General features: G+C 53.7%; 4 protein-coding genes and 2 non-coding genes across 6 annotated transcripts; 1 reads left to right on the top strand and 5 right to left on the bottom strand.

Moving 5' to 3' along the window:
* Positions 1-203: 203 nt before the first annotated feature.
* Positions 204-285, bottom strand: QC764_0057720. Its single transcript has one exon. It is a non-coding gene; the product is annotated as a tRNA-Ser (tRNA).
* A 392-nt stretch (positions 286-677) lies between these two features.
* Positions 678-764, bottom strand: QC764_0057710. The gene has a single exon. It is a non-coding gene; the product is annotated as a tRNA-Asp (tRNA).
* Positions 765-2,114: 1,350 nt separating this feature from the next.
* Positions 2,115-3,371, bottom strand: QC764_309840 (uncharacterized protein; the record flags this gene model as incomplete). The annotated part of the gene is made up of 1 exon (XM_062946097.1): positions 2,115-3,371. The coding sequence occupies one exon, from the start codon at positions 3,369-3,371 to the stop codon at positions 2,115-2,117; it is 1,257 nt and encodes a 418-aa protein (XP_062802149.1).
* A 1,676-nt stretch (positions 3,372-5,047) lies between these two features.
* Positions 5,048-8,023, bottom strand: QC764_309830 (uncharacterized protein; the record flags this gene model as incomplete). The annotated part of the gene is made up of 2 exons (XM_062946096.1): positions 5,264-8,023; positions 5,048-5,215 (listed from the first exon to the last, which is right to left on the bottom strand). The coding sequence occupies exons 1-2, from the start codon at positions 7,778-7,780 to the stop codon at positions 5,048-5,050; spliced, it is 2,685 nt and encodes an 894-aa protein (XP_062802148.1). The 5' UTR covers positions 7,781-8,023.
* Positions 8,024-8,075: 52 nt separating this feature from the next.
* QC764_309820 (uncharacterized protein) lies at positions 8,076-10,274 on the top strand (the record flags this gene model as incomplete). The annotated part of the gene is made up of 3 exons (XM_062946095.1): positions 8,076-9,288; positions 9,344-9,897; positions 10,049-10,274. The coding sequence occupies exons 1-3, from the start codon at positions 8,767-8,769 to the stop codon at positions 10,272-10,274; spliced, it is 1,302 nt and encodes a 433-aa protein (XP_062802147.1). The 5' UTR covers positions 8,076-8,766.
* A 41-nt stretch (positions 10,275-10,315) lies between these two features.
* Positions 10,316-12,607, bottom strand: QC764_309810 (uncharacterized protein). Its single transcript, XM_062946094.1, has 2 exons — positions 12,035-12,607; positions 10,316-11,962 (listed from the first exon to the last, which is right to left on the bottom strand). Exons 1-2 carry the CDS (start codon positions 12,060-12,062, stop codon positions 10,749-10,751), a joined length of 1,242 nt encoding a protein of 413 aa, XP_062802146.1. The 5' UTR covers positions 12,063-12,607; the 3' UTR covers positions 10,316-10,748.
* Positions 12,608-12,699: the final 92 nt, after the last annotated feature.

Raw genomic sequence — 12,699 nt, 5'->3', positions numbered from 1 at the left:
TGTCGTGACTGATGGTTGTGCTCGACTCGCTTGGCCTCGCTTTTCTTTTTCGTCCCAGTCTGTTCCCGCTGGTGTAATCTTGATATTGTGAAGATGAAAGGAAAATCCAAAGTGATTTCATATATCCTCGCTGCCGCCAGTTTGTGCCATTTGGCCGGTTGGTGATGTGGCGGTATTCTAGGAGCAAGCTTCATCAAACAAGAGGCGTGGTGGCGGAGTGGTCTAACGCGCAAGACTAGAAATCTTGTTCCTTCGGGAGCGTCTGTTCGAATCAGGCCCACGTCGAGATGAATATTCCACACTTTTGGTGTGTCGTGGGGTGTGGGTTTTTTTTGTGGTAGGGGGTCCCCTCTTTTTTTCGGTGTTGACGCTTTTGGACTTGACTCGCGGGCATAACATTTTGTCCTTTTGGGAATCACAGTTCAATGAAGAGCTGGAAACATCAAGAGGAAAGTTAAAAAAAAAACACTGTTTGCCTTAATAGAAAAAATAGTGCGAGGGAAGCGTTTATGACCCTGAAAGCCCCTTTTCTTATTTATACCCCGAATCGCCGTCGACACACTTTATTTGTTTTGCCACCTACGCCGGCAAATAAACAAAACAAAACTTCTCAACAACAATATCCCTCCCACAGCAGGGGTGTGATGTAAAAATCACCAAAAGCTAAGTGTGGTTTACTCTCCCGCCGGGAATTGAACCCGGGTCTCGAGCGTTGACAACTGAGAGATGACAAGCTCACATACTGACCACTATACTACGGAAGATTTATGAGTGTGGGCACCCATCGTAGCTTGTCTCCTGGGGGTGGAATTGGTGCTCATGATGGTCGCTACCTGTTACCTACACCATCCGCACATAACACCGGGAATGGTGCGGGAAGTGGTGATTGAGTGGGTTGTGTGAGCTGTGTGAAGTTGTGTCACCACCCCACCTCCGCAGGGCAGTGTTTCGTTGATCAGAAAGTCCGTCCCGTGATTGCTGTGGTTATGGCCAGCGAAATGGAGATAAGCAAGCTCCTCCTCTGCGCTTTTGCGCAAACATCATCTTCCTCGCTCACTAGCTGTATAATCACCTCCCAACTGACAGCAGAGCCTCATCTCCCCTCTATCTCATCACGCTCACTGTCACGATGGAGCTTGGCCTCTTCTTGGTGGCAAAATGAGGGGGAGACTGTCCCCCGCATTTGCCATCAAAGTCAGCACCGCATGCAAGCTGAAACAAGGTGTTCCATCTGCAGAGGTGTCGTATAGAGGGATCTGAGGAAGGATCTCTGCATCTGCCGTAACGTACCCATCCCCCCACTTTCAGTTCCGGGACTTTGGAGACTTTTCCTTACAGCATTCTGCGTCACGGCATTTGTATGATGCTCGCAACTTGAACCAATTAAACAGCCCTGACTGACCGAATTTTAATGTTGTTGTCTCACACTGGCTTTGTGATATCCTAATTTGCCGTGTCCAGGTTCTTTCGTGGTGGTTGTCGTTGTTGTTGCTGTTGTTGTTGTTGTGGTGGTGGTGGTAGACATGAACGATGGGGTGACGTGGTGCCATCTCCTTCGCCCCCTCCGCGAACTCCAATCCCCCAAGCCAATTTAATTTGGCCGTTCATGCCTTTTATGCAATAAACATCTTTCCTGTCGCTCCTCAGCCAGCCGGATGACCGGGAGGACCGGATAGGATGATGCAATAGATGCCTTGATATACATATCTCGTCAGAGCTAAGCTAGCTGGCCGCGGGGGATGCGGCCGGGAAGCCTGCTGAATGTGATAAGATACGGACGTGTAAAAAGATTATGCGGGGGAGGGGTAATTCATGAGGGTGACGGGAGTCGGGGGCTGAAATGGAGGGGTAGGTGATGGAGCGATTGGGTTGTTTGGTTGGTTCATGAGGATGATGGTCAAGAAAAGCCTTGCATGATGTTCAACTATCGTACTGATACCACTTTCCTGATCAACAGAGTAAAAGAAAACAAAAGGAAAAATCTCGGCATGATACCCAATAATGAGTGTCCCCACGGTCCATTGCAAATGACATGACGAAGAATAGGAGACACGAATGATCGAGGCAATGAGATGGACAAGCATGTGAAACACGCCAAACAGACCGACAATGACCTACAAATACCGCGGGTACATCGGAGCAGCGCCAACAGCAGCACCCATAACAGCCCCAGCAACCTGATGAAGGCCAGAGCTGGAAGTGATCTCCCTGTCTGAGACAGGATTCGTAAAGTAGGCCGAGTCAGCGCTGAAGATATCATTCCCACAGCCCAGGCCCATGTGGCTCGCATCAGCCAAGAAATTGTCCAGAGAAAGAGGCCCGCTCATCATGTCAGCCCAGAACTCTCCGCTGTGTGGGTTGTCCCTCCACTCATCCATCACTTCATTGTAACTCGCAGGCTTCACATCGACCTCTGGGCTGGATGCCCGGGCGGAAACCGACGGCGGAGGAGACGACGGCGCTGCACCTCCGGGCGGGAACAGATGCTGCTGCTCCTCCCTAAAGATCCAGGTGCGCAGGACCTGGCTTTCCACCACCTTGGCGACCTCAATCGACTTTTGGTTCATCTTCTCTGCAAAGTCCTCAAAGTACTTGTCGATGTACTGCTGCAACAGAGGCTTGATCAGTCTGGGTACCTCCTGCCGGGCAAACGTCTTGAACTCCTCCCAGTTTCTGGACGACCCTCCATTATCGTTATCCGGGCCTGTCCCATCCGAGTCATCATAGTAGGGAGATGGAATCTTCTCGCCAGGGAAGAGAATCCGATACATCTCCCGCCACTTATCCTCCTCAGAAAGCCCAGCCTTGGCCCTAGCATGCAAGAGCTTGTCCTTTTCCTCCGTGATGACATCAGGTATATTGTGCTTCTCGAGCTTGCACGGCTCCTCAGACCGCTGGTGATCCTTGAGAGCGGCCTCATCCTCAAACTGCTCAAAGCACCTCGCGCAAGAGTTCTTAGCCGAGTGGCGACGATATAGATGCTCCTTCACCCGGTGGACGTCCTTCCACCCGGGGCCACAGCAGGTCTTGACATGCTTGTACTTTGCCGCGTTGTGCTTAAAGAACGGACAGGCGAACCGGCGTCCCGCTGCCGGGTCTTGCTTCAGCTTCTTCTTGTTTCGCGTGTCGATAGCGTCGTCGGTGGTGGTGGTGGCGGCGCCGGCAGCGACGCGGTCGTCAACAGCAGCAGTGTCCTGGTCGTCTCTCGCCCGCTTCGCCACACGGCGCCTTGGTGCTGTTGGAACGGGGTTTTCAAGGCATTCGTCCAATTTCTTGAGGATGAGAGCCATAGATCTGTCTAGAATCTCTTTCTTTTTCTTTGCGAGGAATAACTCCGAAGGTGTCGGGTGACTTGAGCCGCGGGATGCCATGAAGTTGACAGGGTCGAATCTGTTCTACGCTGAGGACCCTGGATCTCGTGACATGAGATTCAGGCCATACGTAACGGTGGTGAATCTCTGTTCGGCTGGGTTTCTGTGTCTGAAGCTTTGTTCTGAGTGCGGGTGTTGATACTGGCGGGGGGTCACACAACCCGATGAGGTCGTGACGATGGCTTATAAGTGAGGGGAAGTAGGCCGAAGAAAGGATTGTGTTGAGCCGAGTAGCAGCTGGACCACAAAATGAACTGATGCGTGTCAATAATGCTTCAAATGTGATGTCGAACCCAAATAACGTCAGGTGGGCCTGAGGAAGAAGCAAGTCTCCATTGTAAAACCCATGACTCTGAGACGGCTTTATATACATGAGCTGCGATCCGTTTGCGCAAATGCGGAGAAGAAGCAGAACTCGGGGCTTGCTATTACACACCTTTCCTCCGGCTCCCGAGAAGATCAGAGCACGCTTTCTCCAATGGCGTGCTCCCACTCGGGGCGCATGCATCGGCAGAGTTGAACCACCCCAAGGCCGTTCAAGCATTGGACAGGACATCCGATGACACGCAGTACAGGCCCAACAGGGAAAACCACGCGCGTGCCTAGTGGTATGCCTATCCATCTGCATTCCCCAGCGGTGGCTATGCGTGCGCAAGTACTTCCAAGTGCTCAAATGCGACAGATCTCCTGTCACTTGAGGATCTTCTGGGACTGTAGATAAGGCTGAGAGCGGGGAAGGGACCAACACTATTCCGAATCGGCCGGCTCGGCAGCGTGGTGTTAATGCAAGAGATACCTCGCATCGAATTGATCCGGCGATGACGCACAGCGCCCAAAGTCAGGGACTTGGAGAGCCGACAAAAGATTCGGAGAAACCAAGTGAAAGGATAGGACCGGTCCCTTGATCAGACGCGCTCAATTGCGAACAGCAACCCGCGTCCTGAACCGAACATGTGATGGCCAAACCGCCAACTCAGAGACATCACAGCCTCGTCAGGCAGAGCATGTCGTGGTAAAGATGAGTCGTGTGCCATTCAGGGCGCTTGTTTAAGGGTCGAACACTTGTTCTCCATGTGCTCAAACGCGTGATACTGGATAGAGCACGTCAATATGCGACCAAGCTTCCAAAAAGGATCACCAAGAACGCCAGGTAACCTCATGAGAATGGGAATAACGAGATGGAGTCCAACAGATAAAAGGCGACGGTTTCCTCAAGAAACACAGACTTCCAAACCGTCAAACCAACCAACACACGCCTGAGCAGCCACCAAGCAGCCGAGAAGAAATAATTTGCCTTCCAAAACAAAACTCAAAATGTCGCAAAGAATGGGATCAGGCCTTCAGCTGTCCGGTGATGAGTAAGTTGACTTGATTCTGACTTCCAAGGAATGCCGATACTGATATTGCCGAAGAAGAACAACGACCAGCGAACCCTCCTACTCGCTGCAAAAATATCTCCACAGCAACGGAGAAATCCAGGATCGGCTGCTGAAAGGGCTGAACATGGCCGACATCTTGAGCCGGGCCCGAGCAGTGAAGGATGAAGTTGACACCTTGATGGATGAGATCTCGCCATCGTCGGAAAGCTCGAGCTAAGCCTAGCTGGTGGTTGATAGGTGTATTTGGGACTGTATTATAGGAGTTAAGAGCTGCTAGCGAGTCAATATTACCAAACATTACTGAACTGGGTTCTGAACGGGGCCTTGTTGCGGTGCTGGCGGGGGTGGTGGTTGCGCTGGCTCGTTTGCTGACTGCTGTCCTGGTTGAGGTGCAGGCTGTGGTGCTGGAGGTGGTGGAGGAGGAGGAGGAGGTAGAGGCTCAAAATTGGAAATCGGCCCAAACGCCTGGCAACCTTGTCAGTCAACAGCCTGGGAAAGATCTGATCAACTTACCGCAGAATCAAGATCAATCCAATCGGTCGTCTTCCATTTGTCCCACAGACGGTATACCAATGGGGGAGGCGGTGGTTCAGCAACTTCAGCAGGTGGATGATTCGGGAGAGCATGACGGGCCAAATCAGCTTCCCAGTGGGCACGTAATGCATCTTCCAAGAGTTGCTCATTGGGAGATTGGACATCCGCATCATCACTGCCCCCCTGGCCTTGCCCTGCAACCTGAGCCTGGGCCTGACTCTGTTCCGCCGGCGTTCGTCCAGCCCCAGTCACTTGGCGAGCCGCCTCATCTCGAAGCTCTTCCAAGATGATGGCCCATCTACGCGAGGGCGAATAGCGATTTGTTTGTTTCAAGAGCGCGCCAATGGCCTTTTCTGCGGTCTCGGTGAGTAAGGAGTCCATCTTGCCGTATCCCCTAAAGTGAGTGCCTCCGTACATGGCTTGCCGAGTTCGGATGTGCGGGAGAAGGAAAATAACGGCGGCTGCGCAGAAGCAGACGTGGTGCGCGAAGAAAATGGACTGGAAGTGGCTCTTGTCCCTCTTCTCCTGATCTCTAGCCAATGCGAGGCACATATTCAAAGCTATACGAGCGGCGTCAAGCAGTTTGCGCACAGCAGAATCGGCAGCCTGTTTCTTTTCGGCATCGGCCGAGTATGGTGCTGTCATGAACGGACGATAGACGAGAATGGCGGCGTGGCAATGAGCCAGGGTCAAGAGAGTGGACTGTCGACGGAAAATGGTGTGCAACATGGAAGGCTTGAGATGGCACATCATGAAGGGTAGCTGCTCTTTCCACTGTTCCAATTCGTTCCCTAGTCGTGTAGCGCTCTCCAACCTCCAGTCATTGGGTATCTCGCGAAACGTGTACACGTCTCGCATAATCTTATCGATGATCTGGTTCAACTTGGCCTGCTCAGTGCCAGCCTCCAAGTAGCAGTCGCCCAGGTGTGGCCGGAAAGGGCCTTCGGGACCCATATCTTCGTCGTTGACAGGATCCGGGAACTCCTGGTCAACTGCTTCATTGGAAAAATGGCAGGGCCTTCCAGACATCAACGAAATCTCCTTGTCAATGATGTAGGCGGTCCAAAACGTGCGCCTCTCGCACTGGATCTTTGCGTAATCTGGGTTGACTGTCATATCCCGACCCAGGCCTCGATTTCGGCCTCGTCTGCGATGGAGGCCGAGCTGAGTCAGCATGTGGACGGCATTGCCAAAGATATACCAAGCTTGGCTCAGTCGACATGTGCAAAGGAGATACAGGACTTGGAGGAGACGAGCTTGGATGGATTCCAGCTTTGGTGGGCCCGGCTCAGAGTCTGTGAGACGAATGGTTGCCAGGAACAGTTGGTCTCCCATGTTGAGCGTCCAGAGACGATCCCACATCTTTTGTTTAACGGCTTCTCGCCATGGTCGGTCGTAAAACATTGTGCCAATAGACATGCACATGAGCGCAATGGTGGCTTTTGCCGGGCCAAGATCCTTCTCCAGGGGTGAGTTTGCAGTCCAGTTCTTCCATACCCTTTCCAACCAGGACTTGACGGTGGGCCGGTGTAGAAAGTGAAAGGTCTCGGTCCAGCCGTTCTGAAAAGCGTTGAGCATCTCGAACCATTTGGCCGGACTCTCAGGAAAAGCCAGCGGCAACGTAGTGTCGAAAGGCTGGTCACTAGGCGGCATGACGAGGTCGCCAGGGACACCATATTCTTGTCCGTAGCTAGTGGGTATTTTCTGGTAGCGGGCCATCCTCTCCCAGGCTTTGTGAAGAAAAGCCAGGGGTGGTGTCTCGGGATCCGCATATCGATTTGTGAGCATGTAGTTCTCGTGATCCTGAAGTGGAATGCGCCTGACTGCAAATGTACCTCCATATTCAGTAGAGTCGTTCTCCGGCAGCTCTGTTTCATCAGCCTCTGCTTCTGAGGCCTCACCCTCGCCTTCGCCTTCCTCACCGCCCTCGCCCGGTGGCATCGAGTCTCGCTGTTTTGCACGTAGCTTGAAGGTGCATGCAACACGGCTGTTGAAGCAGTTCTCGCATGGTAGCTTGCCCGAGCAAGACACCTTTTGAGTTCGACAGAGATCACAGGCACGTAGAGCCCAACTTCTGTCACGGACTTCCCTCCCAAACTCGTCAACTGGCTGGGCGAGGTTACGGGCTTGGCCATCGGCGGGAGGAGGGGGCGGTGTCTTTGCAATGCCCCTGATATAGGGTCTGTCATAGGTACACACCCTGTCGCGCTTGGTGCAGTTGTTGCATGGCTTGAAGCCACTGCATTTCATACGCTTGCCATGGCATTGATCACAGGAGCGGGAGATGCGCTGCTTCTTTTCCTTGGGAGAGTCTGTCGTCCCATTGGCATCTCCTTCGGCAGCATTGGACTTTCGCTTGCCCTTCTTCGGACCAGGCTCGGCAATGCGTGTTTCTGGCAGGGCATTGCGGTGGACAGGGGGCGCAAAGGGCACCTCGAGCGAGGCATAGGTGGGTGGAGCAAACTGCTGTTGGGTATGTTGGTGCTGATCGGCCATTGTCGTCGTCGCAGTTGGCGGCGAGACTCTCGCAGCTGTCGGAGCGCGTCGACGCGTCGTTATGATCGGGTTGACGGATAGACGGCGCTAGCCCCCACCACTCAAAATGCCACGAATTTCTCCTGTCAAAGAGTGGGGTCTGGGTTATGTGTACCATAGCTGACTAAGCTTCAAGCCTACCCGAACCGGCTAAGCTACCCGGTGGGTAAGGGTTTCTTTCGGCACTGGGATGATGGATCAGAGCTGTTGCTTGGATGTGCTCTCATCGCTATATAGTATTGTCCTCAAGTTTGGCATTTTCCTTAACTCTAGCAACCGTCAATTGTTGATTCTGGACTTCGTGGACTTCAATCAATATATCCCCGCCGTAGGCCCACGCCCGATGACAGCCGTGCGCTCCTTCCCGGTTCGGCAGTTCCTGGGTTGCTCGGCCCACCATCAGCTGCCGATTGGCCACCGTGAGCTTCCATCTGGCGTCTTAAAAAGTTATCCAGACACAAGATAGTCGTGTTATCAACACCTTCAAAGACATCAATGTCTGGTCACGAGCGCTTCCTCCTCTCGATCTCCTATTTTCACGCTTCTAGATAATTTCAGCCAATGTGATGGCTGTTGTATGTCAAAACGGTTTCCATCTGCCTTCCACAAGGGCTTCGATGGAATTTCTCCAATTCTAGGCGAGCGGGCCCCGTGGACCGTGGGGGGTTCTTTGTTACGTCACCCGCGCAGTGATTCTCGACCTCTTTGCGCCTCGTATTTCCAACCTCCCGGCGTCCCCCGCAAACGGTGACGGTTTTGGTTTCATGCAGCGGTCACATGGAGAGCTCTAGGCGGGGTACATGGTGCATTCTACCGATATTCCATCAGTTCCGTGACTTGACCTCAATTCGAAAATATAACAGAACAGCCACAAGCCGTTGTAATATTTTGACTCTCCCACCTTGTGTCCATTATACAGTTCACATATCGTCAACCACTCTACCACCATGTCGCCCGCTACCATTCGCCTCGGCACAGCTTCTCCCAGCACACAAGCTAGCACTCCCGAAACCATTGCTCAGCTGGAACAGATCGCCCGTCGTGCCGCATCGAAAAAGATTGACATTCTCCTGCTCCCGGAAGCTTACATCGGAGGATACCCTCGCGGAACGCACTTTGGCTGTGTCATTGGCTCGCGCACAGCCGAGGGCAGAGAAGAATATCTCCGATACTTCCAAAACGCCGTTGACTTGGGTGATACCGTTGGTGATGGAGCCGGTGCTGGGGAAGCATGGATCAAACGTGCCTTGCCGGGAGATGCTGTCCCCGGGTCGAACGAGAACAGCAAGGAGCCTGCTGCGAACAAACGGGGTGATGGCACCAGGGAACAACTCGAGAGAATTGCTCGTGAAACCGGAGTATTCATTGTCACTGGCCTGATAGAAAAGACCGGAGGGTCCATGTATTGCTCGGTTGTATATGTTTGCCCAAAGCAAGGAATCATCGGCAAGCGCAGAAAGGTCATGCCTGTTAGTTACCCCTTTTTGATCCCCTTTTCCTTTCCAATACTAACGCCCCAGACAGACCGGCACCGAACGCCTGGTCTGGGCTCAAGGCTCCCCAGCCACCCTCCGCGCAGTAAGCACCACCATCCGCGGCGTCCGCATCAACCTCGGCGCAGCCATCTGCTGGGAGAACTACATGCCTTTGGTTCGACAATCCCTCTACAGCCAAAACATCAACCTCTACCTCGCCCCCACCGCTGACGGGAGAGACACCTGGCTATCCCTGATGAGGACAGTAGCCATCGAAGGCCGCTGTTTCGTCATCTCCTCCAACATGGCCGTCCCCCCTCCTTCTATCCCTCAACAAATTCCCAACAACCACCCAGATTCCTCCTCAGCCATCCTAACCGAAGAACCCGATCATGAAAACCCCCACGACGACCACACCCCCATCTTCTCCGACCACCACCCCTCCCCCTTCGCACCCAAACATCACAGCAACCGCCGGGCCTCATGCCTAACAGAAGAAGGCTTTGAAATCGCCCTCCCTCGTTCAAAATCCCCCGGCACCCCCACCACTACCACAACCACACGCCGCGCCACCCCCCCCCCACCCGCACAACCACCTCAACAGTAAACACCCTCTCCCCTCCTCCAAGCGCAGAACTTCAGTCTTCGACAAAGACGGCAACGAGATTGTGCTCTGCTGCAAAAAGCCTTCCCACGTTACCAACTCCCAAACCCAGCCTATGGTCCCTCCCGCTCCCAAACTGACAAACTCCAGCAGCGCGGAATGGGTCTCCAGGGGTGGATCAAGCATAATCTCCCCCTTTGGAGAGGTCCTCTCCGGTCCCCAATGGGAGGATAACACCGGCCTCATCTGCACCGACGTCGACTTTGAGGATTGCATCAGGGGACGCCTGGACCTGGACACGGCGGGGAGTTACTCGAGGAATGATTCGTTCGAGTTTGGGGTCAGGGGCTTGGATTTGAGTCCTTTGCCCTATTGAACTAACTAACCAACTTTTTGGCACCATATATAACAAACAGCCCCTGGGCTAAATTCATGAAATCAATAGGTTTTTGTGTAACTGTATTTTTTTGACAGCGCTGGGGTATCATGGGTTTTCATCTTTGTATAAACTCGAGAAATGAAGAAACAAACAAACAAGTCAACCCCGTCGAGTAGAAAGAAAATGCTTGCGCAATCCTTGCTATTTGTCTGTTTTGATAAAAAGTCATGAAAGAAACAAAAACAGGAATGGATATCGATACTGAAACTGAAATTGAGAGAGAACACAAACCGAGAGACGACAAAGAAAAACCCAAGGAAAACACCATTACCGCCCACTTTCCTATCCTGCTATTCGTTGCCATGAAACGAGACAAAATGCAACGCGTGAAACAAAAAACTCCAGACTACCTCCCTTGCCCCCAAAGAAACACAAGCCGCTGTCCCATCCCCCTTTCATGTCATGACCCCTTTACTCCTTGGTAGTCCCAGCCCCAGCACTCCCACTCCCCCCCTCCTCAACATACCCCTGCACCTCCCTCGCACTCGTCAACGGACTCGGTGCCGCGGCCACAGCACTATCCCCCCTCCCAAACCCAATACTCCCATTGATACTCTCCGCCCTCCCATGTCCCAACAGCCCGCTCCTCACACTGGCAGTATCCCTATCAGCACCAACCACACTTCCAAGGCCCTGCTTCGCATAAAAGCTATTCCTCTCACTGCTCACCCCGAAATTCCCCGTCGTGGCACTGTAGATGCTCGCCCGCTCACCTCCGACCCCACCGGTCCCCGTCCTGTGGAGCCCCGGGGTGGTGGGGATGCCGGGATTTTCCAAGTTGGCGCTTAGCACGCTCAATGGCAGGGATTCCCTGCTTCCTCCCCACAGAGACGAAGGAGCCAGCGCCCGCACCGAGGCGTCTGTGTCGAATGAACGGCGGCGGCCGCGCTTGGAGGAGGAGGCAAGTGTGAGGATGGAAGCGTTGTCGGTGAGGAGGTTGTTAGCTGTGGCGGTGTGATAGGTTGTCGGGTGGCCCGTGGTGGAATTGGCGCTGGCGGTTGCGAGGTGGGCGGGGATAGCGGAGGCGGGGGAGGCGGTCGGAAAGGGCTGGTTGAAGTGAATGATGTGCGAGTTGGATTGGTTGCCGTTGCTGGCTGGGGTTGTGTTTTGGGGGCCACCGCCGGCCGTGTTTGGCGCCGCGGTTTGGATTGTTGTGAGGGTTGTGGTTAAAGACCTGACGGAAGGCGCCGGGGATGAGAAGGTGCTATCGCCGCCTCGCCGGCCGTTCACAGTGTAGGTTGTGTTGGTGATTGATGGTACTCCGCGCGACGTCGCCGTCATTGATCGTGATGTGTCGTGCTCGGTCGATACGGTTGGTGCCATGGAGCGAGCTCCCACTGTGGGTGGTGGTTGCCCCTCGTCGGATATTCTGACTGAAGCATTTTGATCGCCCGACACAATGCTGAATGATCTTCTGCTAGGATCCGTGGATTCTGTGTACTGGCTCTCTCTATTCGTGGTAGCAGGCGGAAGGCGACCGGACTCGGGGTATGGGTTGTTGTTCTTGGATGGGCGCAGTTTTGCGCTGTCTTTTGTGTGTCGGTGACCCTCACCATTGGAGGAAGATTTCAGGTTGGCCAGTTTCTTCATCAACGTGGAGAACGGCCGTCGTCGACCTGATCGACCTGAGCGACCCAACATCATGTCAGCTTTTGCTTATCGCTAGAACGAGCGAAATAAGAGAAGGTCTGAATCACCATGAGAAGTAGTCGCAGTCTCCGTCATCGCAGTATCTGGGACGCTAGAAGCGGGGGAAAGGTTTCGGCCTTGCGCAAAGAGAGGACCAGGAAGGTTGGATGCACGTAGGTGGTCGTTATCGGGGATAGCAGGTCAAGATTCTGGTCGCGGTTGCCGGAGGGGTGTTGGAATCTGGTACACGTCGGGTAGTAAAGAAAGCAGATGATATGTTGGTCGAGTGCGGTCGTTGTGGATGGGAAAAGATAAAGCGAGGTGTCGAGCAGGTTTACTTTTTGTTGCTGTCAATGGGGCGGTTCATGAATTGTTTGCAAAGCCGTGCGGAGAGGTCGCACAGACCGTGGCGTTGTCGGATCACCCAAGACGATAACTGAGTGGTTTCGCAGGTGGCGCGTAAGTGAGACGGGTGAAATGGATGGCTTGGAAGGTTGCGGGAAGAGGGCGATGATGTCGGTATTGAACAATGGCAGAAGCCAAGAAGGGTCGTTGTTCTCCAGCAGAAGCTCAAGCGGAAACATCCCAAGCTTTCGGTTGTCGTTCCGCACGCTCCACGCTCCACAGGGGGTTCAGTGACGAAGCCGGGCCCCAGGGTGCCGACACAAGATGGTGTGGGGCCCATCCACAACGCTCTTGGCACAACACAGTGATCACGTGGGAGTCCATCCAC

This window comes from Podospora pseudoanserina, chromosome 3 (genome assembly GCF_035222485.1).
Source record: "Podospora pseudoanserina strain CBS 124.78 chromosome 3, whole genome shotgun sequence".
Classification (NCBI taxonomy): Eukaryota; Fungi; Ascomycota; class Sordariomycetes; order Sordariales; family Podosporaceae; genus Podospora; species Podospora pseudoanserina.
The sequence above is the reverse complement of the archived record's forward strand: the minus strand, read 5'-3'. Positions and strand labels throughout refer to the sequence as shown.

Excerpts from the sequence above, each read along its gene's own strand:
- QC764_309810 (XM_062946094.1), bottom strand. The coding sequence starts at position 12,062 with ATGACGGAGACTGCGACTACTTCTCATG. Across the intron at positions 11,963-12,034 it reads GACTGCGACTACTTCTCATG|GTCGATCAGGTCGACGACGG; the intron begins GTGATTCAGACC and ends TGGGTCGCTCAG.